The sequence below is a fragment of the Lissotriton vulgaris genome, chromosome 9 (genome assembly GCF_964263255.1).
Source record: "Lissotriton vulgaris chromosome 9, aLisVul1.2, whole genome shotgun sequence".
Lineage (NCBI taxonomy): Eukaryota > Metazoa > Chordata > Amphibia > Caudata > Salamandridae > Lissotriton > Lissotriton vulgaris.
In genome coordinates, this window is record NC_141697.1 from 934,980,449 (window position 1) to 935,006,439 (window position 25,991).

The 25,991-nt window shown below is 45.3% G+C and overlaps 1 protein-coding gene across 3 annotated transcripts in view; it reads left to right on the forward strand.

Annotated features, from left to right (window-relative positions):
- MST1 (macrophage stimulating 1) overlaps positions 1-25,991 on the forward strand; it is a 506,796-nt gene that overhangs the window by 198,504 nt on the left and 282,301 nt on the right. For all 3 annotated transcript variants that reach the window (XM_086938776.1, XM_086938778.1, XM_086938777.1), the window contains exons 4-6: positions 772-884; positions 5,181-5,295; positions 6,773-6,909. In XM_086938776.1, coding sequence (XP_086794902.1) covers positions 772-884; positions 5,181-5,295; positions 6,773-6,909 — 365 coding nt within the window. The remainder of the gene's footprint in view (positions 1-771; positions 885-5,180; positions 5,296-6,772; positions 6,910-25,991) is intronic.

Below are 25,991 nucleotides of genomic sequence, written 5' to 3' on the forward strand. Positions count from 1 at the left end.
GTGACACCTCTACTATTCATAACTGCTTCCTGATGGCCATCCACCTAAAAGCAGAATTGTTAAATTCTGTAAAAAACACCTATATCAGGAAGCATTAGGGCTGAAACGCAAACTAAATTCAATGCCATCTGGTTCAGAGACCTCTCTCAACTACTTTTGTGACTTTGTCCGCTTCTGTCTCCTGGGGATGTAAGTTGAATCTGCCACTAGGATGCATTGAATGCTGTTCACAAACAGACTCAGTATCAAGAAAACAGAATGAGTGGGGAGAAAACCACACTTTTATTTTCCGTTATTGGAGTACTCATACTTTTGGTGGGGTGTCTATTGCACTTATTTGCAATTCCATTATTTACTCAAAAGACCATGGCCGATAAAAAACCCTGCTTGGAAGTCCTACAGAAAAGTTCAACCTTAATGCTCTTCTATGGCTAGCCTTTGGAAAATCACTCTGAGAGAATAAGGCTAAGGATATAAATCTTCTAGATGGGAATTGAAATTTCCCACGATCCTTTCTGGCTGGCTGCTTGTGTAATTGGGGCTATGACCATACGCAGTGCAAAGGTGGGAGGTAAGATGGGAGCATAATTATGAATTCCTTTTCATCCACTTTGACCTCCTGCCTGCCATCACTCACACACTGACACCTACTGTCAGACACTCTTGCAAACTTGTGCTTCTACCCAATAGTGCTTTCTTGCACAACTCACCAACACTGCTGTGAATAGGAATATGTTGCCTCTATCTTAATTTGTTGATTTAAATTTGCAGGTCCTTTAATTACAATTGGAAGAGTCTTGCATGTCAAATGTTGCCTTGGACCCAGTATTCTACAAACACGCAGCTTAAGAGAAACGTTCACTATGACCTCTACCAGAAGAAAGGTAAGTCTTAAACACTTACCATTAATCCCACCAAACTGCCTGTGCATTACTCCAGGGGTATAACCAATGGGCAGAGGTGAGCTTAAAATGGTCATCCAGTGTAGAGAAACGTTTCGCAGAAGCATGTGCCTCCAGTGTTCTTACATTACCAGAAAAATTGAGACCCACGAAAATGAAGAAATAATTGTAACCATTAAAATACTAACCAGCATTTCTATTAAAAAAGAAAAATGAGAAAAAACTAGCATTTTAATAAAATTCCTTTTGAGCTACTAGTTTACTGTGAAAGGAGGCTAATATGCCACTCTCATACCCATTATATATCTGTAGTAGGAGTGAAATAATGCGAATGATTAGTGAGAAGAGGCCTTTCTGTACTGACTACTGTAAAAAAAAAAATGGTGCAGAAAAAATCATGGAGAGAAGCCCTCGCCACCTCCTGTACAATATACCGGCTAGTTATTTTCAGATGTTGTTATGGTTTTGGTATTTAGTTTTAGTTTGTGTTCACTGGCATAATCTTACTCTGCTGAAAATGGTCTCGGACAGTGTAATGAATTTAAAAATAATATGATCTCTCTCGGACCCATTTCTGCAACTTGCTTCATCATGCTAATTGTCAGAAATTGCCTATTTACCTTTTTTATTTCATCTTTATAACTTAGCTGCTGATTTGATAAAACTTTGTCTGGTACTTGCCTAATACCTGAACAACAAGCTGTTATGTCAATAAACGTCAGACGTCTTTTTATAGGAAACAAACCTTTGAGTACCTAGTTTAATGCCCACCTGGGAATGATGGAAGGGAAATACAAAGCATGGGACTATCTTCTGGCACTCCTAAACCCTAACTTAAGGTTCTATCATTTCAGATAAAAAGTTCTCAATACTTCTTTCCTTTCGAAAAAACTTTTTTGTGTATATTATTGCGCTCACCCATAACTCTTGATGTTTTGTCATGCATGTGTATATATAGTATGTGATCAAGGGTATTCATTACCCGAAACGCGTCATGCCACTTGAAACTAAGAGGAGATAATAAACTTGCCAATTTACTCGAAGCTGCTTGGTGGTCCGTGATTTCTGTGTGCTGCATTGGAGAGACAGAAGCTACTCGGATATATATATATATATTCAAGGAAACAACTTATAAATCACAAAGTTGACTCGAGCCCAGGTCCTTTTAGCGTGTTATTTATTCACACACGGAATGCCAAACAACACCCGACGCGTTTCGGTGCAGCCGCACCTTGGTCACGGGTAACGGTGTTTACAAACATTAACATTTTTAAAGTAAAAAAATATAAACATAAACGTAGGACTACTCGTCCTCACACCAGTGTTAGTTCAACCACTGTTGTGGCGGCCATATTTGAATGTGTAATTGGACACAGATATAATATACATTATACAAAAAGAAACTGTATAAGGACCACAGAGATTAATGTAACTGTAAATCAATTTGTTACAATTGCTCAAAGGTTATACCCTTATGTCAAATCAAAAAGTTTTTTCAAACGTTTCTCAAAATTTAGCCCAAGTGGGCAAATGTACCAAAGCTCAGATACATGAAACATGACAATTCCGCCCCAGTGGGCATGACTGCATCATACCAGTCTGATCTCAATGTCCTGGAACTTCAACAACCTAGTTGAATTCCAAAAGTTTTTCAAATTAACAAATGTATAGTCCTGTGATTCCATCCAATTAAGTCAAATCGGCAGCAACCAGTGGTATTACGTCATCCCTGTGCGGCGACATATGTGTCTCCTACAAACATAAAAAATATAATCACTTTAAAATATACTCGAATAATTAAACATCCAAGACAGCTTCAAATTCATGTTTTTAAGGGATTACATGACTAGAGTATTATCAGTACGGTGAATGTGTTACATGGACTCTTAAATTAGGTGGACTGCTAACTCCTCATCCTTATTCAACCCCAGCGGGTGTACAGTGTCATATTTAATTATGAACCTTGATTCAAGCTGGCGTAGTTGTCTCAGTCTGTCTCCACCTCGTTCCGACGGTGGGACTCTGTCTAATGCACAAAACTTGAATACACTTAGATTTTTTCCATGCAGGTCCTTAAAATGTTTGGCAATTGGATAGTTTTTGTCCTCATTCGTTATGGCCCGCATGTGTTCTAACACACGTTTTTTGCAGGGATGTATCGTGCTGCCAATGTAAGTCAGTGGACAGGGACATTGCAGTGCATAGACACAGTAGTCAGATTTGCACGTCAGATGTTTTGCAATCCTAAAGGGTTTGTTATTTTTAGACAAAGTGATTTCCTTTTTATTGACACTGTGTGGGTGTCCATCATTTCTTTGCCATCTTGCCTCTTGTTGTTACTCCCACGAAGGCATCTATCAATCCCTGTCTTTTGGCGCCTCTTCCACGACCTGGATTTGGAGACTCTGCAGGTCCGGGGCCGGGGCTGGCAAGCCCTTGTCTCCCTTGTGCCAGCAGAGAGAATTCGATTAAAATATTGTTTTTTACTCCTTCTGTGGTTGTAGATTCACCACTTGTGGACGGAGTTATCCCATCTTCAACCCCCATGTTTGCATCAGGGGTGGACCCTGTTTGGTCTGTTTGGGCTGGTTGTTGTTTTTCCGGGGTCTTTTGTAGTTTTTTGTTCAATTCTCTCAGTTGGTCAAATTTTCTTCCAAAACATGGCAGGTCAGAAAAAGTCTGAAGAAATTTTGGCATGTACTCCAGCTGGACGAAACACTAAAAAAGGCTGTGGGGAATCAACCTATGATCACCTACAGGAAATGTCCAGCTCTGAGAGACGTGCTATGTAGCAACATGGTAAAGGACAAAGAAGATACCAGGAAGGTAGAAGGTTTCTTTACCTGTCGCTCATGCAAAGCCTGTAAGAACAGTGTCAATAAAAAGGAAATCACTTTGTCTAAAAATAACAAACCCTTTAGGATTGCAAAACATCTGACGTGCAAATCTGACTACTGTGTCTATGCACTGCAATGTCCCTGTCCACTGACTTACATTGGCAGCACGATACATCCCTGCAAAAAACGTGTGTTAGAACACATGCGGGCCATAACGAATGAGGACAAAAACTATCCAATTGCCAAACATTTTAAGGACCTGCATGGAAAAAATCTAAGTGTATTCAAGTTTTGTGCATTAGACAGAGTCCCACCGTCGGAACGAGGTGGAGACAGACTGAGACAACTACGCCAGCTTGAATCAAGGTTCATAATTAAATATGACACTGTACACCCGCTGGGGTTGAATAAGGATGAGGAGTTAGCAGTCCACCTAATTTAAGAGTCCATGTAACACATTCACCGTACTGATAATACTCTAGTCATGTAATCCCTTAAAAACATGAATTTGAAGCTGTCTTGGATGTTTAATTATTCGAGTATATTTTAAAGTGATTATATTTTTTATGTTTGTAGGAGACACATATGTCGCCGCACAGGGATGACGTAATACCACTGGTTGCTGCCGATTTGACTTAATTGGATGGAATCACAGGACTATACATTTGTTAATTTGAAAAACTTTTGGAATTCAACTAGGTTGTTGAAGTTCCAGGACATTAAGATCAGACTGGTATGATGCAGTCATGCCCACTGGGGCGGAATTGTCATGTTTCATGTATCTGAGCTTTGGTACATTTGCCCACTTGGGCAAAATTTTGAGAAACGTTTGAAAAAACTTTTTGATTTGACATAAGGGTATAACCTTTGAGCAATTGTAACAAATTGATTTACAGTTACATTAATCTCTGTGGTCCTTATACAGTTTCTTTTTGTATAATGTATATTATATCTGTGTCCAATTACACATTCAAATATGGCCGCCACAACAGTGGTTGAACTAACACTGGCGTGAGGACGAGTAGTCCTACGTTTATGTTTATATTTTTTGACTTTAAAAATGTTAATGTTTGTAAACACCGTTACCCGTGACCAAGGTGCGGCTGCACCGAAACGCGTCGGGTGTTGTTTGGCATTCCGTGTGTGAATAAATAACACGCTAAAAGGACCTGGGCTCGAGTCAACTTTGTGATTTATAAGTTGTTTCCTTGAATATTACGAGGGTCGCCTCCTCACTCGAGCCCGCCGCCGTGTGTGGCCGGGAGACTGGCGGACATTTGTTGATTCATATATATATATATATATATATATATCTTGAAAACTATCAATCAGAATTTCTAAATGTGGGAGACCATTTTGCATTTTATCAACTAAATGTCACATTTGGGGGCGTATATCTTAAAGTGTTGTATGTTAAATTCGCTTTGCTGTGCTTCCTCAGATTATGTGCGGAGTTGTATCATTGGGATAGGAGAGAATTACAGAGGAACTGTGTCCAGAACTGAGAAAGGGAAGACATGCCAACACTGGGGATCCAGCCACCCTCATGATCACAGGTATGAGAACAAGAGGATCCTTTTAGAAGATGGGCAAGGCCAAGGATAGGTCTGTATGTATTTAGGGGTCGTATATGGAGGAAGTAATATTATAGCAATAATAAGGAACCTTTTGTGGGGGTGAGAGGAATGAGAATACCCTAGTTCTATCGGAGAAAGTTTTGAATGTTGACTGACCCCGATGGTGATGAGCACCTAAACGAGTGACCAAGTTGGTCATTAACTTTTTACACGCACTATGGTGGCTACGTAAATCGAAAGAGATGTATCTTTGGGCGTAGGGTCCCCTGCAATTTTTACACCTAGAGATTCTACCTCAAAAATACGCATATGGTGTGATTTAAACCGCAGTTTCACGAGGCAATGTGTCCCTGAATTAAGGCCCCTCCTAATGCATCAAAAAAGCTGTTAATTAAGTAAAGGACCTACTCAGTAACTGAGTTCTAGATCAGCAGAATACATTTAAAAGATGTATTACAAAAAATGTAAAAGCTGTGGTATAGAATCAACAAAAGTCATTGCTATAACGGCTCCTAACAAATAGGACATACCGAATCAGTGCAAAATCAAAATATGTGCCACATGAGCAGCAAAATCAGTAGGGAAACAGATAGCATCTCTTGTAGCATTCAGGAAAGCTCTGGTTCAGCCCTAGATCAATGCCTTATATAGGAAATCTTCTCCTAAAACGGAATAGAAAGTGCACATTTATGGTTTTAGCATAAGTATCAAAACTTAAGCAAACCAGAGCACAGTTTTATAAAACGTCATATTGCCTCAGCACCTAAGCAGAAGAATATTGTACCCACTACATGTATATTGATTCTGCACACTCTATGCTAATTTCATGCAAAGGTTGTAGGACAAACTAAATATGTGAGCAAAAGCTAAGTATTAAAATCGAACAGGGTACAGAAAACTAACAGAAACAGATGCAGTATCAGGATCCTGCTAGAAAGATTTAATCTGGAACAGCAAGAACAAATCAAGAGGAAATAAACATGAATCTGCTTGACTGTGTGCTGCAGAGATATATTGAATGCTGATGTGCAGGGGGAAAGATTTCCATTTTGAAAAACGGGGCTACCAAGCCCAATTTGAGGCCAGCTTAAAATTTTTCAAGAAAACAAACTGCTCTATATCATTTGAAAATTGTTTTAAAGGCATTGGCACGATATCCGTATGTACACGTAGAATCGAGAACAAATCCACATTCTGCATGTTGTTAATGCACAAAAATATAAATGCACAAAAATCTTTAACCACTTTACATCAGAGGATGGGTAGAAGAAACCATGCCTTTGTCAAAAGGTAGTGGGCGGCAGAGTCAAGATTACCTTTGTGTAGGGGAAAAAAGTAATGCACCTCTGTGAAAAAGTTGGGGGTTGCTGGCCAAAGTGACTTTCTTCTTGAGCTTGTACGCTTTCCTTCTATCGGCTTCATCTCCCCCTCATGTCTTTTGTCATTTTTTCCTCAGATATTCTCCCAATGCAAAAAATGGCTTGGAGGAGAATTTCTGCCGAAATCCGAACCAAGATGCTGGTGGTCCTTGGTGTTACACAACTGACTATGCTGTCCGACATCAGTTCTGTGGGATCAAACAATGCGAAGAAGGTACACTTATGGGTATTATGTATTCACATATTGCGTATTTTTGCTAGATGATTTGCTGCAAAAGCTAGTCCTGCCAATAAACCTTGGTATGCCTTTAGAGGCTGGAAGGAAAAGTTAGTATTGATTTGTCTCTTCAAAGGCATGACCGGCTCATTCAAGGGTGTGTGAAAAAAATGAAAGGGAAACTATAGTGTGTGAAGTAATTTGGTCATTCATGGCCTGAAAGCTGATTGATGTTACTATAAGGCAACTAGGCAAGGCACTTGAAGGGAACACTTTTTCTGCCAAGTGTAGCTTAAGCTCAGTCGGGCCCAATAAATGTTATACGCTTTGGCATGTTTATTTTTGTTTATTTCACACAAGTGGCTGATAAAGTGTCCCTTTCTTTTCTGAGGAATGATGTCATCCTTCACCATACTGTATGTTAAGCTAGTCGGAAAAGCCTGCATGTCCTTATTTTTAGATTGTCACAATGTAAAGGGGAGTCTGTGAGTTCATATAGTGTGTGTCTGTGCCGGAGATACTCTCTTTTGAACATCTCTTTTCTATTTATAAGAGGCAACATTAAAGAAGTTGGTGGGTAATCTTTGTCGTCTCAATATGGTCACTGGATGGATAATTGACCAATGGTATTGATGAGCAGAAAAATCTTGAATATTTGAAGAAGTCCCATATATGACATACAAGGTTTTACATTTTATTTACAGATTTAGAACAGTGGAATGCAGTTGGTTGCGTAACCCTTAAATAAAGACCAATAAATGGCTTGAATGTATTTGGTTGAAATTATCAGGAGTCATTAGAAATGTATTACCTTTGTCAAATGTAGCGAAAATACTGAAAAGAACAGGGTGGATAAGGTCTGGTATTATGATCAAATCTTGATCCTTTGTATGAGATTGTCAGAGATTGATACTGATGACTTGGATCACCTGGTTGGATCCAGACATCGGAGATCTTCCTTAGCATTCACTAGCTTGCAGCATCACAGAAGCTGACATTACAAAACAATAAAGAGGGACAAGCCGGAGCATGGAGATTCAACTTTGTCGCCATGGTCCTTTCTTTTTCTTCCTTTTAACATTTTGTGCTTAGTGAAACATACACGGGCACAGACACTGATGGTGTCTGTAAGGCGCTGTCTTACACATGATCATGTAACACATGAAGTTGTGTTTCTAGCCGCAACACCTATAGCTTATTTTTTCAGCAGGCTTTGTGAGGGTTAGCAAACAATTCCAGTGGTCAGCATATAGGCAAATCAAAGGTCATACTCTGTTGTGAAGCTATCTAATTCAGAGTTTAATGAATGCCCTGTACGTTAATTAATAAGAATAGTGCACATTGTATGGCTTTGGTATTTGCTCTGATGACCGGTGAGGTAAGTTGCATCAGTCCAATCACAAGGAAGTCCTTATAGTGTTTTTTTTTTAATTTCTTTTTATTATGAAAAAAGGGCAAACAAAACTTGCGCATCAGGTGAACAACATATAACCTCATTACAGGGTTTAAATTGTCAATCGTACAGAACCATAAATTACAATGTATATAAATTTTGGGATCACAGGGATTCCTGTGTTTCAACTTCTTTGTCTCGTCGGGGGCATACACAAATCGCCGCGATGACTGTTCCAGGCCCCCAGATCTTTCCCCACTTTTACGGACAACCCTGAGACACATACACTGCCCTTTCCCTAAACATACACCAATCTAAGTCCTGGGCCCACTTGGTAGTCTGGGGTGACTGGCTGGCTCCCCACAATTGGGCGATGTTACGCTTCGCCACCATACAGGCCAACGTCACCTACTGTTTCTGATATCCATTCAAATCCGTGGGTTCTCAGGCATTCAATATACATCTCCGGGCGTCCGGTCGTATCCCCACCCCCAGCACTTCTTTGATTACCTTGTGTACTTTCATCCAATAACTTTGTACCTCTTCAAAGTGTCATAGGATATGTACGAAAGTGCCCAGCTCTCCACAACCTCTTCTACAGTCCCCACTCGGCGTTCGCCCCATGTGTACTAATTGAGGCCCTGTGATATATGATCTATGTACGATCTTAAGTTGCACCAGCCTAAGCCTGATCTGAACCGCAACCACTTTAGGGGAGGAGACAGCCTTCACCCAATCCTCATCATCCAACGCCAGTTCGCCCGCTCCCCACGCTGTCCTAATATTCCCCAGTGGGTCTTCCATATTATTTACAAGCTTCCTATATATTAGGGAGATGTTTTTTTTTCTGGGATGTGACCGTCAAGCACTCAGTCTTCAAGGGGAGAAGACTCCGGAAGCTCTGTGCCTCTAGGCATGTGGGCAAGAAGGGCGTGTCTAATCTGCCTATACCGAAAGTGTTCATTGTCATGCAGGCTGTATTGTTTTTGGAGAGATTCAAAAGTCTGCACACAGCCCTTCCCCCACACATCTTTAATCGGACTAATTCTGATAAGGTCCCACTTATGGAACCCTTTAGACTTCCATAGGCTTCCGAGCCTCTCTGAACTAAACAGGGCAGTGGCCATTGTCAGTTTCCCCTCCCATCCCAAACTTCTGGTAGCCGCGTGCCAGACATGTACAGCGTGTGCCGTCGGGCCTGCCAACGTAAATCTTCCGGGCCTGGCATACAGGGCTCTAAGAATATCTCCACCTGGTGCCTGCCCACGGTCCATAGCATAGCCCAGATCTCCCTGGGGGCCATAGATCATATGATTCACTGCCGCAAGATGCAATGCCCAGTAGTATTTCTTCAAGTCCGGGAGACCGATGCCTCCATCATACCACAGGAGAGTCAGCTTGACGAAAGCTATGCGGGGCCTGCCGTCCCAAAGGAGCAGCCGTTGAAGTACCTCCATCTCCTTGAAATAGGTAACGGGCACTGGATCCATCGTGTTTTGGAGCATATATAGGAACCGAGGCAAGGCCATCATCTTAACAGTACCGCTCTACCAAGCAAAGACAGGGGGAGAGCCCTCCAACGTTCCACATCTTTTTTGAACCGACTCAAGGGGGGTTCTAAATTATTAGCATATCTCGCCTTTGGGTCAAGTGTTATGTATATGCCAAGATATTTAAATCCCACTAGTTCGATCTTTATAGGGCAGGCCTGTGGGACCACAGGCGGCTCACCCGATATAACAAATAATACTGACTTTGTCCAGTTTATAGCAAACCCGGAATATCTACCAAATATAGTCAGGACATCCAAGAAATTACTCAGGGACACTCTGGGGTTAGTGAGATGCAGAAGGATATCTTCTGCGTAAAGCGAGATTTTATCCTCCCACTCAGGTGTCCACCGCAAGCCACGTATCGATCGTCCCACCGGACCCAGGCCGCCAGAGGCTCTAACGCCAATGCAAAGAGAAGTGGGGACAGTGGACATACCGGTATGATACCCCTCCCGAGGGTAAAATCAGCCGACTTACAATTATTTACGATCACTCTGGCCAAAGGCGCAGCATACAGCAAGCAAACCTACCCGATAAATTCCGAGCCAAAGCCCATCTTAGTCAAAACTGCAAATAGATAAGCCCATTCAACCCTATCAAATGCCATAGTGGCATCTAAGGACACCAAGACTGCTGGTTCCAGTATATTATGGGAACCACCCAGAATCCCATGGAGTCTCCGCAAGTTCAGGGCTGTGTTACGGCGTGGCATGAAGCCAGACTGATCGGGGTGTATCTGGGTTGTAATGACCTTGACTAATCTAGTGGCTAGTAATTTCGCCAATATCTTGGGCTCTGCATTGAGAAGCTAGATGGGTCGATATGAAGAAGGGAATGTCTTGGTCTTGCCTGTCTTGTGAATAACCACGATATTCGCCACCCGCTGGTCGTATGGAAGGCGCCCTAACTCCTACTTTCAAGAAGTCCTTATAGTGTTAAAGCTCAGGGCCTCTAAATCTCCCACCAGGTTACGTTGTGGGTGAAAAGGACTAAATAAATGGTTGCCTGTTCATAGAGGAAACAACAATAAAAGTTGCAGCTCGGACATACAGCAGTTGACCCTTTACAGAAATCGAAGTGTTGTATAGTGCTTAGAAGCAGAAATGCCACTTTCAGTACATGAAAAACACCCTACAGTATGACTGGTTTTATGTTTGGGTAAACCAATATTAAATATATTGTACATATCAAAGAGTAGTGATTGTTTTATCTTTCTTTTAAATCATTTGACATGCAGTAAACGTATAGGGCAAACGGGCTTTAAAAAATATTAGCCTTAATGCAATGTAACACACATCTACTAGCAGTGTTTGATCCCGGTCATGCTAAAGTTGTGATTTTTAGAAAAAACAGATACCATTGTGAACACTCTTTTTACTGGCTGTTCTTCACGTTTATGATTCTCTACAGCAGTGCTTCCCCAACTTTATAGATCCATGACCCTATTTTTAGACCAACTGACATTAGTGACCCACCTTGCTTTACTGGCCATGAGGCGAGGCAATTTTTATTTTTGTTTTAATAATAGCGATTGTTTTTGTGTTAAAGTTTGGACTCCTATTTAATATGTATATATATTGCAGTTTCATATAGCACGAACAGAGCCCAAGGGCATTGGCGCTCTTCACTAGATCACATTACACAAGATTGGAGTCATTTTATTTAAAGCATAGAAGATGAAGTGATTTACCCAGAATCAAAGGATGTTGAGCCAATTCCAGGACTTAAACCTGGTTCAGCAGATCCAGATCTGGCAGCTCTGGCCTCTAGGCCACATCCATATTGCTCAATTTATTTGTGAACACCATAAACAAGTGGCATGGTTGTGTGTGTTCCCATATAGTGAGCACATTCTCAGTTGAAGTGGCTTTTTGAAGTAAAAAACAGCAGCAGCAAATGCTGGAAAGTTCACACAGAGTGTTGCTTGGAAAATCTTGGAAGGGTTTTATTTAAAACTGGATTTAGTAGCCTAGTTCAGCACCATTGCACTGGTGCACAAACCGGTCTAATCATTTTGAATATTACTTACATATAGACCAGGACTTTTACGACCGACCAAAAGATCAGCTTGCGACCTACCAATGAGTCCAGACGCACAGGAAAACTCCTTTACAGTATTGTTAAGGCATGCTGGTATATGGGAAATTGGAGGGGCCAGAACTCATTCTAGTACTTACTTCTCTATCCCATCAAGACAGCCATTGTGTTTTTTTTATGTTAGTACTTTATTAGGAGCAGCCTTAACAAGTCTTATCCAGCAGTGTTAAATCATCAGAGTTGTTGGCCCACAGAACAGGAATCTGATAAACATGTCAGACCCTAAGGTTGACCATCTACTGGTAGGAAAAGATTGTAGTACATGTAGCAAAACTTATCCAGGTGTTTAATATCATCTGCGTTACCCAAAGAAGCAGGCTGGATGATGGTAATAAGGAAATGGTTGGAAGCTGAATCTAACTCCATCAGGACTCTAGGTTGGAGCGCGGGAAAAGCAGACGCAGCTCAGACATAAGACTCTCTGATACAATTCCCCAAAGGGCATGGACATCACTTAGGGGTCACAAGCAGTCTCAGCTGTTATATCTAACTTATCTATTGCTACCCCTGGCATTGTTCTTACAACCCTTGAAAAGAAGCTTCAGGGAAAAGAGAAACCTGCCTCCAGATTCTGTTTTGTGCTCTTTAATTTAAGGTTTGACATGGTGTGTCAAGGTTGTAGAAATAAATGAGAGAAGGTATGTTATGTTATAATACACCTTTAACGCGCACAGATACTGAAGAGTGTCCTGGCGCGGGCGGTGACCGTGAGAGGGAGGGTTCTGAGGTTCAAATGGGCATATTAAAGAGTAGGGTCTTTTTAAGTGTTTCTTTAATAGCCTAGGATCCTGAGTATTCTGCAGTTCTGTGGGAAGGGAGTACCATGCTACCGCTGCTTTGACGGAAAGGGAGCAACCCCTCAGACACGTCCTGCGGAAACGGGGGACCACAGCCAGCCGTTGCACGGCCTAAAGCAGAGATCTGCCAGGGACATAGAAGGCAAAAAGCTTCCTAAGATACATCTCATCTGCCCTAATCCATACAAGGCTCTGTGGACCATAGTAAGGACTTTGAATTGTACTCTCTGGGCCACTGGGAGCCAATGGAGATCCTGCAGATGCTGTTTTACGCTTGACCTTCCTGAGATACTCAGCAGAAGTCTGGCAGCCGCATTCTGTATTGTTTGCAATTTTTTTAACATGTAGCCAGTGTTGCAGATGTACAGGGCATTGGCATAGTCAATGCGATACAAGATAAGAGCACGAGCCACCATTTCTTTAGCTGGCCTAGGTAGCAAGGGAAAAATTTTCTAAGTGATTTGAGAGTACCAAAACATACCCCAGAAAGCCTCTTAATCTGCACGGAGAACCTAAGGTCTTCACCAAACCAAACTCCCAGGTTCTAAGCAGGGTTACCCACTGAGTAGGGCCGAGGGTACTCTAAGGGCCACCGAGTTTCCCTGAAAGATGGGGGGGAAGGATCCATACAGAAAGACCTCCGACTTGTCCTCCTATGTCAGCTGTGCTAGTGCAAGCCATTTAAAAACGGTAGAGAGACATTTCGGTGCTATTTCAGAGGACAGGTCGTTATCCTTCCAAGTGAAGAGGAGCTGGGTATCCTCTGCATAGGCTATCATTTTGGCTCCCAGCTCCTCTGCAAGATAAATTAGAGGCATGATATAAATATTGAAGAGCAGAGGACTCCGAGTAGAGCCCTGCGGTACTCCTGTGGACTCCTTTTTAGGGGCGACGAAAAAGGTGGCATCCAAACCTGCTGGGTGCAATCCTCTAGAAAGGATTTGAGCAAATACCAGGCGCGGCCAGTCACTCCAATGTTCGAAAGTCGGGCAAGCAGTTGTTGATGCGGCACCATATCAAAGGCGGCAGATAGGTCTAGTAAGGTCAGAACCGCTTTGCCACCTGCGTCCGAGCTCTCCCTTATTGCCTCGGACATTTCGACGAGAACAGTCTCTGTGCTGTAAGACGCCCTGAATCCGGATTGGGCAGGGTGGAGCGCACCGGATGACTCGACATAGGTGTCCAGCTGTTTAAAGACGGCTTTTTCGCACATCTTTTCCACTGCTGGAAGAAGGGAGATCGGGCGATAGCTGGCAAGTTTGGTAGGATCTAGCATGGGATTTTTTAGAAGATTTTTGTTTCTTTCAAATCTGTTTATTGCACACATGTCGCAGAAAAAAAGCATAAAAATTGAGGCAATGTAGCCCCATCAAAAAGGCATAGAAAGAATATCATCAATCAATTTGGACGTCAAAGCATTTCGATTAAAACGGAAATAAAGGAGTCAATACATTCTCACCCTAACCTGTGCTGCAGTGGAAGGGAGGAAGACTAAAACAAAAAGCGAAACAATATGCTACAGACAATTCGGGAAAGACCAAGAGAAGACTTCTGACATCGCTAAAATCTTATGAACGCTTGTCCTTGCCAACATCATTAGGCGATTTATGTGAATCAATATACAGTATACTCTGTTCATCCGTTTCATACACTAGACAAACTAATATTCCAAACTGAGCGACATTAGAGGTACATCGCCCCCGTTGAACAAAAGGAAAGAAGGAAGAAAAAGAAAAGAAGAGAAAGAAGGGAGGGTCAGACCAAGCAAGGGAGTAGAGGAAGCTGTATGAAGAATAACCTGCTGTTGGAGGGGGTCGAATGTCCTAATATAAAGTAAGAGATAAGGCCTCTCCTACAGGGATGGTGGTTCAGAAGAATCCTGCCGATGACCCCTCACAGTTCACAAGAGTCCTCAAACAGTTGCTGAGCTTGTAGCCTAGGGGGAACCAAATAGAGTGCTCCATCTTAGAAAGGTGACGTATTAGTGGTATCCGTGTGGTTGATATGTGCAATGAGCAATTCAAGGGCTAGAACGTGCCACAAACAAAGAAACCAAGTGGCCACTGGGGGAGAGGAGTTTCTTCCAAAATAAAGCTATGGATTGCCTGGCTGCTCCCAGCATCTGTAGTATAAAATGCCAGTCTGTATACGTTCTAGCAGTCCGTGTTGGGGGACTAATGCCTAGTGTGGTAATCATCGAGGAGGAGGGGATAGGGAAATCCACTACATCCTTTATATGACTGAGAATCTGTTTCCCAAACATTTCAAGGCTCGGGCAAGACCACCAGATATGTAAAGTCCCCTCTGTCATCCTAACATCTCCAACAAGTCTGGGGTAAATATAACCTCTATTTTATTTTAAACATGCAGAGTTTGCTTAGGGAAAACACTGTCTTTAAAGTGTGTGCCAGTTTTTGCTGGCTTACTTTCTTAATGAAATGCACTGATCATAATTTATTGTAGCTATTCATAATCACAGAGTGGCCTATAAATTGAAAAGTACCTCTGGGGAAAATTGGTGTTAAGTTTTGCTTCACACGCTGGAGGTGAGAAACCGACTAGGCCATAGGCTTTCCAGTGCAGGGAGCCTGAAGGTCAGGCCAACTAAAAGATACAATCTTCGGCTGAGGGACCAGCCAGGAGCACAGATAATTTAAGGTTCTGAAAACAGTTAGTAGAGTCCCAGGAGAGGCTGATAATAGTTAGAAAGGTAAGTTCTGGACAGCTGCTGTCTTCAGGTGGAAGGTGTAGGAAGCTGGCTCTTTACAGGTGCACTGTGCAGAGTACAGGCACCCCTTACTAGTGTACAGAGTCTCATATTGTAGTTGAGCAGCCTTAGGCTTATCAGAGGGGAGTGTTCGGCATCTGTTGCACACACAGAGGCAATACATGAGACACACACTCTATAAGGACATCCAACACCAAATTGTAAAATAATACAGATTTTAAATATAATTTTAGACACTAAGATCTTCGAGATCAGGTAAGTACTTTTTGTTTTCGCGATTTTCTGAAACTTAGAAAATACAGCTGACCGATTTGAGACATGAGCCTTGAATGCGGTAATGTTGTCCCATGGGAGAAATATACACTGCAGAGGGTCACTTGCAATATAACTTACAGGACTGTTCTTCGGGACTTAAGGTAAGCAGTGGCCAAAGTCCAAGAAAGCACCAAGAGTTCAAGGTTACCTGCCCTGTGGTGTCTGGGTGCATTGGTGCTTTCAGCAGTGGTAGCCTCGAAGGCTACTTGTTTAAGTTAATGGGGAACAGTACCTGCAAACACATGATTCAGGTGCGGACTGGGGGACCAGTCAGGCAGATCCCAAAAGAAAGGGCTCAGCTCTGGAGGGTCTCAGGACCACAAGAGACACCATTGATTTCAATGGACTCTGGTTTGGTGACCCAGGTGCATAGCAGTTCTGTCCGGCCGGTCATAGGTGTTAGAGGCTCTCACGGGTCTTGGGTGACCTGCAGAGAAGGAGGAAACAGGGCAACATGGCCTCTCGGATTGAAGCTCTCATGGATACTGAAGTTCCTTGACAATAGGGCACTGTCGGTGGTGTCTGAACTGAACACTCAACAAGGCTTAGTTGCTGTAAATGCTCTGGTACCCAGAGTATTGGTGCTGGTCAATTCCTGGATGTCCCGACATCTCCAAACGTGGCAGGGAAATGGATCTGATCCCCTAGAGCAACAAAGACCTCTTTCTGGATTGCTGGTCCCTCGCTGGGCCCGATGGCCAGCAACACGGTGGGCCAAGCAGACATTTGACGCTTCTTGCAGCTTCAGTGGGGTGGCTCCTTGTGAGGAAACAGAGCAGGAGGAGGACGGGGACTCACGCCTTTCCACCGTATTCTGTCCAAACACCGAGGCTGGACTCAAAGAGTTAATAGAAAACTCTCCCTCCTCTCTACAGGAAGTCGAAGGAGAAGGAAGGGAAAGTCAACCAATGGGGGAGAAAGTGTTCACTGGATGAGGCGGGACAACCGACTTTATGGTGGGAGTGGACGCTGGAAGGTGAGACGACTAGTAGGAGGATCTCGGAAGACGCTGCGGAGTTCGAGTCGACGGGTCAGCGGGTGGAGATGGAGCTCCAGGAGACGCCGAGGGATGAAGAAAGCACTGCTGGAGAGGACATGGAAAGCTGGTCCGAGGACTGGTGGACGACCCCGGAGGATGCTGAGAGGCCGCCGCAACTATGGAGCGTTACGGCAGACGCAGTGAGTGTTTCTGCAGGGAAGGGAGGGGAGGGAGGGAACTCCGGGTAAAAAATGTAATGCAGGGCACATTACTGACTGCCTCAGGTTTGCTTTACTTTAGGAGTCATAAGTGAGGGGACCCTGTACGGCTGTAGTTGAAAGAGGAGGTCTTCCCGTAACTCAGCCACCCTTGCACCTCCCAGAAGGAAATTTAAAAGCAGGCGATATTCCCCCAGAAAAAGGAGGAACCGAGCACGAGTTTGTTTTTCAGGCTTTTCTTTCCCCGTCATTTTTGCTTTTGCATCTTGGTGCACTTCGGGTGTGGTGACAGTGAACAATATTAAAAAACATACAATCCACTGACAGCTCTTTCCTTCTCTTTGAGCCTTCCGGGACAGCAGTCTCCAGACATGGATGAATGGGGAAGAGAGCCACGACTGGACATGTCAACCCACATCGCAACAACCTGACCATCCATACTGCTGAAATTCCATAACCACCGGACCATCTGTGTTGTTGACCTCAATAATTCCTAAACCACCTTGTAAATTCTGTAATAAATCTCACCATTCAACCCACACTCCGGCCTCCTGGTTTCCATTTCCGCCCATCCCTCCGACAAGTGGTGTCAGAAGTGGGATCTACAGAAATGGAGGCCGCACTTCAGAGAATGGGGTACAATCAAGAGAAACTAGGGCGTGTTATGGAAAGATTCCTGGCGGCAGCTGAAGAGGACAGGGAGAAACTTAATTGACCTTAACACAACAAAGTCAAAGCCAAGAGACTGTGATAGGAAACTGGCCGATACTCTTGGTCAACAATGGGGACATACCACCCTAACATCTGTGGTACTCCAAAAATATGTGGATGGAGAAGATCCGGATTTCTTTTTCTCAAACTTCGTGCATATGGCCAGAGCAGCAGGATGGACTGGGGAAAAATGGGGCCACTACTTGGGACCCCTCCTCTCAGGAGATATGCAAGCCGCATATCAAGTGGCCAATCCCCTTGGTCTCACCCCCTATGAGGAAATAAAGAAGACCATCTTAAAGCGACTAGGGATAGATGAAGGTACATACCTTATGCGTCAACGACAACTTAAGGAAGTGCCCCAAGAAACACCCAGAGCTCTATCCTTTAGGGTTAAAGATATGGCAGACCGCTGGCTAAAACCACTAAGTTCAACCAAGGAAGAAATCATGGAGAGAATATATTTAGAACAGTACTTAGCCTCCTTACATCCACCGATACAGAAATGGGTGTGACAACATACCAAGCTTAACATGGACAGGGCGGTGGAGATTAGCAGGGCTTTTGAACTACAAAAAGGAGAAACACATGGGAAACCATCGGGGATCAACATTCCCAAAGGCAGCAGACCCCCTGCCCCTAGAAAACCAGAGACAGTCACCTTGGTACCAGGGCCCCTACCAACCCCCTTACGACCCACCCCAGCAGGAACCCAGTGCTTTAATTGTGGAGGGTTTGGGGATATAGCTAGAATTTGCACCCAAAAAGAAGAGCCGAAGGAGGTCTGATTAGCCCGGTCCTTATATTGCACCAAGGAGGGACAACACCTTCTCTTCCATAAAGTGGTGAAGGTAAACGGGAAGGAACGGTCCGCCCTAATCGATACGGGATGCTTACACAGTGTTATAAGACCTCAAACCATACCAGGGGCTAATCCTCAGACCAGGGGTATAGTAAACATCCAATGTGTTCATGGCAATAGCAGACAATACCCTACCACAGACGTACAAGTGCAACATGAGCCAACTACCCAACCCGATCCTCTACGTGTAGGGCTCATCCCGAACCGTTTATACTAGGAAGGGACTGTCCTTACATAGAACAGCTTTTGCACAAAGAGACAGAGGAGTTGAGGAGGACAGACCCATTCGCCAAAGAGCAGGATCTTGACTCTTTCCCAGGGAAGCAAAGAAAGAGTAATAAACAAAAGAAGCGGGAGAAAATAATTGGACCCAAATAGCCCTGACCCAACCAAAAGAAGAACCTGGGTGGCAGTATGATCCAGGGTTTTACGCTGCACAAAGGGAAGACCCTGTCCTAAAGGAGGCTTGGAATCAAGCTAAAGAGGAATAAAACCCCAACCAAGTAGGTCCTTATTTCTTTGTAAAAATGGTTTACTGTATAAAAAGGTGGGAAGGGACCACAATTCCCAGTTGCTTGTGCCTCAAAGATATAGAGAGAAAGTGCTTTTCCTAGCCCACAGTCACCTGCTAGGGGGGCATTTCACCAGTGAGAAAACAGAGAAGGAAATCCTTGAGAAATTCTATTGGCCTGGAGTCTATCACCAGATCCGCAGTTACTGTAGGGAATGTTCTCTTTGCCAGAAGAATAGCCGAAGTCTTCCTCAAAAAGCTCCCCTTCGGCCTTTGCCCATAATTGAGAAGCCCTTTTCCCGGGTGGGAATGGACATCATTGGGCCCCTTCTTCCCTCTAGAAGTGGCTGCAGATATGTGTTGGTTTTAGTCAATTATGCCACCGCTTTCCTGAAGCGGTAGCCCTGAGACAACCCAGCGCAACCCAGATAGCCAAAGCTATGGTGTCTATCTGCTCTGGAGTAGGTTTTCCACTAGAAATTATAACCAATCAGAGTACCCCTTTTGTTTCTAATGTGATGAAACCAGTATGTCAACAACTCAACATCAAACAAATAAAAACATCCGCCTACAATCCTCAGACGGATGGACTGGTGGAAAGATATAACGCAACACTTAAAACCACCTTAAAGAAACTACTTGACTTAGAAACCCGAAAATGGGCAGACATGCTGCCATTGGCTCTATTTGCCATTAGATGCAAACAACAGAAGAGTACTGGGTATTCCCCCTCTGAGCTGTTATATGGGAGACCCCAACGTACCTTGTTAGAAATGGCAAAGGAAGAATGGGAGGAAGAGCCAGGGGGCAAGCCCTTACCAGAGTATGTATCAAGCCTTAAAACACATTTGCAGGAATTGCGTAGCATAGTGCGGTCCCATTTAGTACAAGCCCAGACTTCCCAAAAGACTCAATATGACAAACGAGCATGGATACGATCCTTTGATGTTGGTGATTACGTTCTACTAATGTTAGCTACTTTGGATCATAAAATGCTAGGTCAGTGGCAGGGACCTTTCCGAGTGATAGAGAAGGTAACCCCGGTGACCTATCGTTTGTAGTTAGATCCCAAAAGACCCACACATACCCAAATATACCACGTTAATTTGTTTAAAAAATGGGAAGGGCCCATTCCTACTTTAGTTGGACTGGTTGATCAGAGTGAACAATTATATAGTAAGAGTATTGACCCTGAACTCCCAACCCTTCAGAGAGACGAATTGTGTACCCGTTTGCAGTCTCTACAGGAAGTGTTTTCCCTTATGCCTGGGAAAACAGACGTCCTGGAACATGAGATTAATACCATCCCTGGGAAGAAGGTGAAATTACGACCCTACTGTCTACTGTATTCCAGAGGCCAGGCGAGAGGCAGTTAAAAAAGAGGTAGAACAGATACTCCAAATGGGAATCATAGAACCATCTTCTAGCGAGTGGAACTCTCCGATTGTTTTAGTAACAAAACATGATTTTGTATAGACGTCAGAGAGGTGAACAAAATATCCCAGTTTGACACATATCCTTTACCGAGAGTCGACGAGATGATAGAAAGAACTGGAAAGGCACATTATATAAGCACTCTCAACCTCTGTAAAGGATATTGGCAAGTACCCTTGCGTAAACAAGATGGGGAGAAAACTGCCTTCTCTACTCCCGAAGGGCTGTTCCACTTTACTGTCTTACCCTTGGGGTTACACGGGGCACCTGCTACTTTTCAGCGGGTAATGAATACGGTTCTGAAACCCTAAGCTGCCATTGCAGCTGCTTATATTGATGACATTGTCATCCACAGTGACACCTGGGAACAACATCTACAACATTTGGAAACCGTAGTATACACACTGGGGAAAAGGGGTTTTACAATTAATCCCTCCCAAAGCAAATTGGCCGCAAGATCTGTTAAATATCTAGAGTATCTGTTGGGAGAAGGCCTGAGCAAACCGCAGCAGGAAAAAGTAGAAGCTGTCTGTTGGACTTGGCCCTTCTGGCAGGTTCACCCCTAAACTTTTTGCTTTGTGAATGTGAATTGGTGGTAGTGATTTTTGGTTTCTGCGCACTTTCACTGTGTCCCAGTGGAAAGTGTGCGCGCACTCTGAGTGCGTGGAGTAAGGTTGGCCTGCCCTCCCATAGGAATGCATGGGGAATGTATGTGTCCCTGGTAGTTCCTGATGCGTGGGGTGTACAGGCTCGAGTTTGGTATGTGCGGACTCGTGTGATTGAATGCTTCGCAATGATGTATGTGGCATGATGGTGTCTTGTGTAGAAGTGCCACTTCTAGGAGTTGGCATATTAGTGTAAAATGTGTCTGGCGTGTGATTAGCTGGAGCTGGCTGATGAGCCTGGCTCCAGGAGTCTGGGTGGGTCTGCCCGGTGGTGAGTGTTGAGATTAGCATGCTGATGGCTAGGGAGGAGTGCACCTGGATCCTGAATAGGGCTGGGCTTTCCCCACACAATGCTGGCTCCTCCCTCTGTGGTGCATCTAACGGCCCTAGCCCTGCCAGTGAATAGAGTGAGGGGCTGAGCACATCAACGGTGCTCCAAAACCAGCTGCGACTGGTTTCTCCCCTCACCCTGTGACAAAGACAAAGACAAAGGATGTATTGGTATAAAAAGGGGCTGTCTCCCCATAGAAAATGTTCTCTTCCAGGATCCTGAGGGGGCTGCTGCTATTGCTGGGCAGGAGGACCGCCACTTGGATTGCCTCCCTGCCTGGAGGCCCAGTGAGCTGGCTCTGGGCCCAGCCTTGCCCCCCCCCCCCGCCCTAATCTTGCTACAGTCCTAGGAGGACTTTGTTCTGGACTTGCTGACTTTTTGTGCCCTCTCAGCGCGTTATCTGGTCCCTAGCGCCTGGGAGTGCTTTAACTTGTTTCTAGCGCTTAAGAGCGCTTGATTTTGCTTAAAGCGCTTGGGGAGCGCTTTAGCGCTTGGGAGCGCTTTACTGGCTCTGCCGGCGCCCACCCGGCGATTGCCCCGTTCTCACACACAACCACACAAACCACACTCACACACAACCACACACACACACTGTTAGAACGGGCGATCCCAGAAGCCAGGTTATGTCTACCCGACTCCTCCGTGACCCACCTTTCCCACCAATAATGCAGAGCTTTATGAGAGATCTCCACAGGGGAAGACCTCAGGTAGCGAATCGTACACACGAGGACCACACCACACTTACGAACAGACACCACAACGTGGGTTTCATTATCAAGTTCTTTATGAGCACATAGAAAGGATTATCACTTTCAGATACAATGATCGAGGGATCGCAGAGTCTCAATCTTTAGGGATGGGGTAGCGGGACAGTCTTAGTATCGTAGGCCAGTACGGAGCATACCCTGCGCACAGCTCTCAATCCTCGAGCCGGGGGGATACGGAAGATGGTAGCCGCACTGGTGGTCCTACTCACTTGCAGGTGATTCAACGCGGGCTTCGTAGCATCGATAGTCCAGCCGGACTAGATTGTTCCGTGAGCCGCGACGACGTCAGCAGGGCTCGCTCTGGAGAAAGTTCTGGGGGAGCCGCGACCACGTCAGCAGGGCTCAGCAGGTTCGGTAGAGGTCTTCAAGATTCAAGCTCGAGCCGCGACGAGGTCAGCAGGGCTCCGATGGTTCAGTTCCAAGAACGAGCCGCGACAGCGTCAGCAGGGCTCCAAGAGTTTGCGAGGTTCAGTTCAGCCGCGATCAGATCAGCAGGGCTTCCTTGTCCAAGATACAACTGCCGCTAGTTCAGGGGTGGGCCTTGATATAGTCCAGTGGCCCTTTGATGTCCGGACCCTCACAGGCGGAGGTCCGAGGCTTTGGGGGCGACCCGTGGGTGAGGTCCGGCGGTTGGTCCGTTGATCCCTTTGAGGATGCGCCCGGGAATTCCCAGACGCCAGCAGGTCTGGAGCCAGCACTCGGGGAGGCCAGAGGTGTAATCGAAACTGGCCCCCAGGGGAAGGCCAGAGGTGTGACAGAAACCAGTCTCTCAGGGGAGGCCGGAGGTGTCACCGAAACTCCTTGTCTTCGCTCACTAGGGTAGCCCTCACCCTCCCAACGGGGGCTGGCGCGTCTGGAGCCTACGCTGCGCTGGGGCTGGGGTCATGCTAGGCCCACGGAGTCAGGGATCTCGGGAAGGGAAAATGGCTGCCGGGGGGCTTATGGGGCATTGCGGGTTCAGGGCGCTCCGTTCACTTGTGCCCGAGCCCTGCTGACCTGGTTGCGGATCGGAAAGTACTCTGGTCTGGCTGGACCGACGACGCTACCGAAACTACGTAACTCGAGGAGGGTGAGTGGAGCAACCAGTGCGACCGACGCCTACAACAGTCCGTATCCCCCGGCTCGAGGATTGAGAGCCGTGCGCCGGATACGCATCGTACTGGCCCCAGTACTGTGACTGTCCCACTTCCCACACCCCTGCAACCAAGAACTTACGAACCCTCGACCTAAATGTAAATACTTGACTATTTTGACCTGAAAGTACCTCATAACTACTGCTTGATAAAGAATCTTTTATTCAGTAAACTCTGTGTGGTGTCCATTTATAGAGTGGTGAATTCTCCGCGTGTACGATCCTAAATACGAAGCCCTCTCCTGTAGGGCCTCACTCCTGTGCTCGGCAGCGTTCCTGGGGGAGGCGGGTCTCGGGGTGGTCAGGAGAACGACCTCTGTCCCCCCTGGGATCGCCCCTTCTAACACACACACACACACACAGCCACACACGCACAACCACACACATACAACCACACACACACACACACACACACACACACAATCACACACACACACAACCACACACAACCACACACACCCACAACCACACATACAACCACACACAACCACACACACAACCCTCACACACAACCACACAAAACACATTCAACCACACACATTCAACCACACACACTCAACCACACACACTCAACCACACACACTCAACCACACACACACTCAACCACACACACACTCAACCACACACACACTCAACCACACACACACTCAACCACACACACACTCAACCACACACACACTCAACCACACACACACTCAACCACACACACACTCAACCACACACACACTCCCACACACACTCAACCACACACACTTTCAACCACACACACTTTCAACCACACACACTTTCAACCACACACACTTTCAACCACACACACTTTCAACCACACACACTTTCAACCACACACACTTTCAACCACACACAACCCCACACACAACCCCACACACAACCCCACACACAACCACACACACAACCACACACACAACCACACACACACTCAACCACACACACACTCAACCACACACACACTCAACCACACACACACTCAACCACACACACACTCAACCACACACACACTCAACCACACACACACTCAACCACACACACTCAACCACACACTTTCAACCACACACACTTTCAACCACACACACTTTCAACCACACACACTTTCAACCACACACACTTTCAACCACACACACTTTCAACCACACACACTTTCAACCACACACACTTTCAACCACACACACTTTCAACCACACACAACCACACACACAACCACACACACAACCACACACACAATCACACACACGACACACACAAAACCACAACCACACATACAACCACACACACAACCACACACACCACACATACAACCACACACAACCACACACAACCACACCCACACAACCACAGACACAACCTCACACACAACCACACATACAACCACACACACAATCACACACACAACCACACAGCCACAACCACACACAACCACACACACACAACCACTCACACAATTACGCACAACCACACACAACTACACACACACAACCCCACACACAACCCCACACACAACCCCACACACAACCCCACACACAACCCCACACACAACCCCACACACAACCCCACACACAACCAGACACACACAACCAGACACACACAACCAGACACACACAACCAGACACACACAACCAGACACACACAACCAGACACACACAACCAGATACACACAACCACAGAACCACAGCCACACAAGCACACAACCACACACCACACACCACACAACCACACCACACCCACACCACACACACCCACACCACACACACACCCCACACACACCACACACACCCACCACACACACACCACACACACCACACACAACCACACATACAACCAAACATACAACCAAACATACAACCACACACACTACCACACACAACACCATACACACACACACACACTACCACACACACCCACAACCACACACACCCACACATACAACCACACACACACACAACCATACACACAATTACGCACAACCACACACACACACACACAACCTCAGACACACAACCTCAGACACACAACCTCAGACACACAACCTCAGACACACAACCTCAGACACACAACCTCAGACACACAACCTCAGACACACAACCTCAGACACACAACCTCAGACACACAACCTCAGACACACTACCACACACACACCCAAACATACAACCACACACACACACTACCACACACACACACCACACATACAACCAAACATACAACCACACACACACACCACACATACAACCAAACATACAACCACACACACACACAACCACACACAACCACACACACAACCACACACACAACCACACATACAACCACACATACAACCACACACACAACCACACACACAACCATACACACACACAACCACAAACACACACAACCGCACACAACCACACATCCACACACACACCCGCAACCACACCTGCACCCACAACCACACCCAAACCCACACACAACCACACACAACCACAACAAGCATTGTCATAGCCAATAGGTCTCACCTTTGGGACCTTATAAGTGTTTAGACATGCAACAGTTGATGTGGTTGCACAAAGGATATTGTGCTGCATAACTAAATACTTA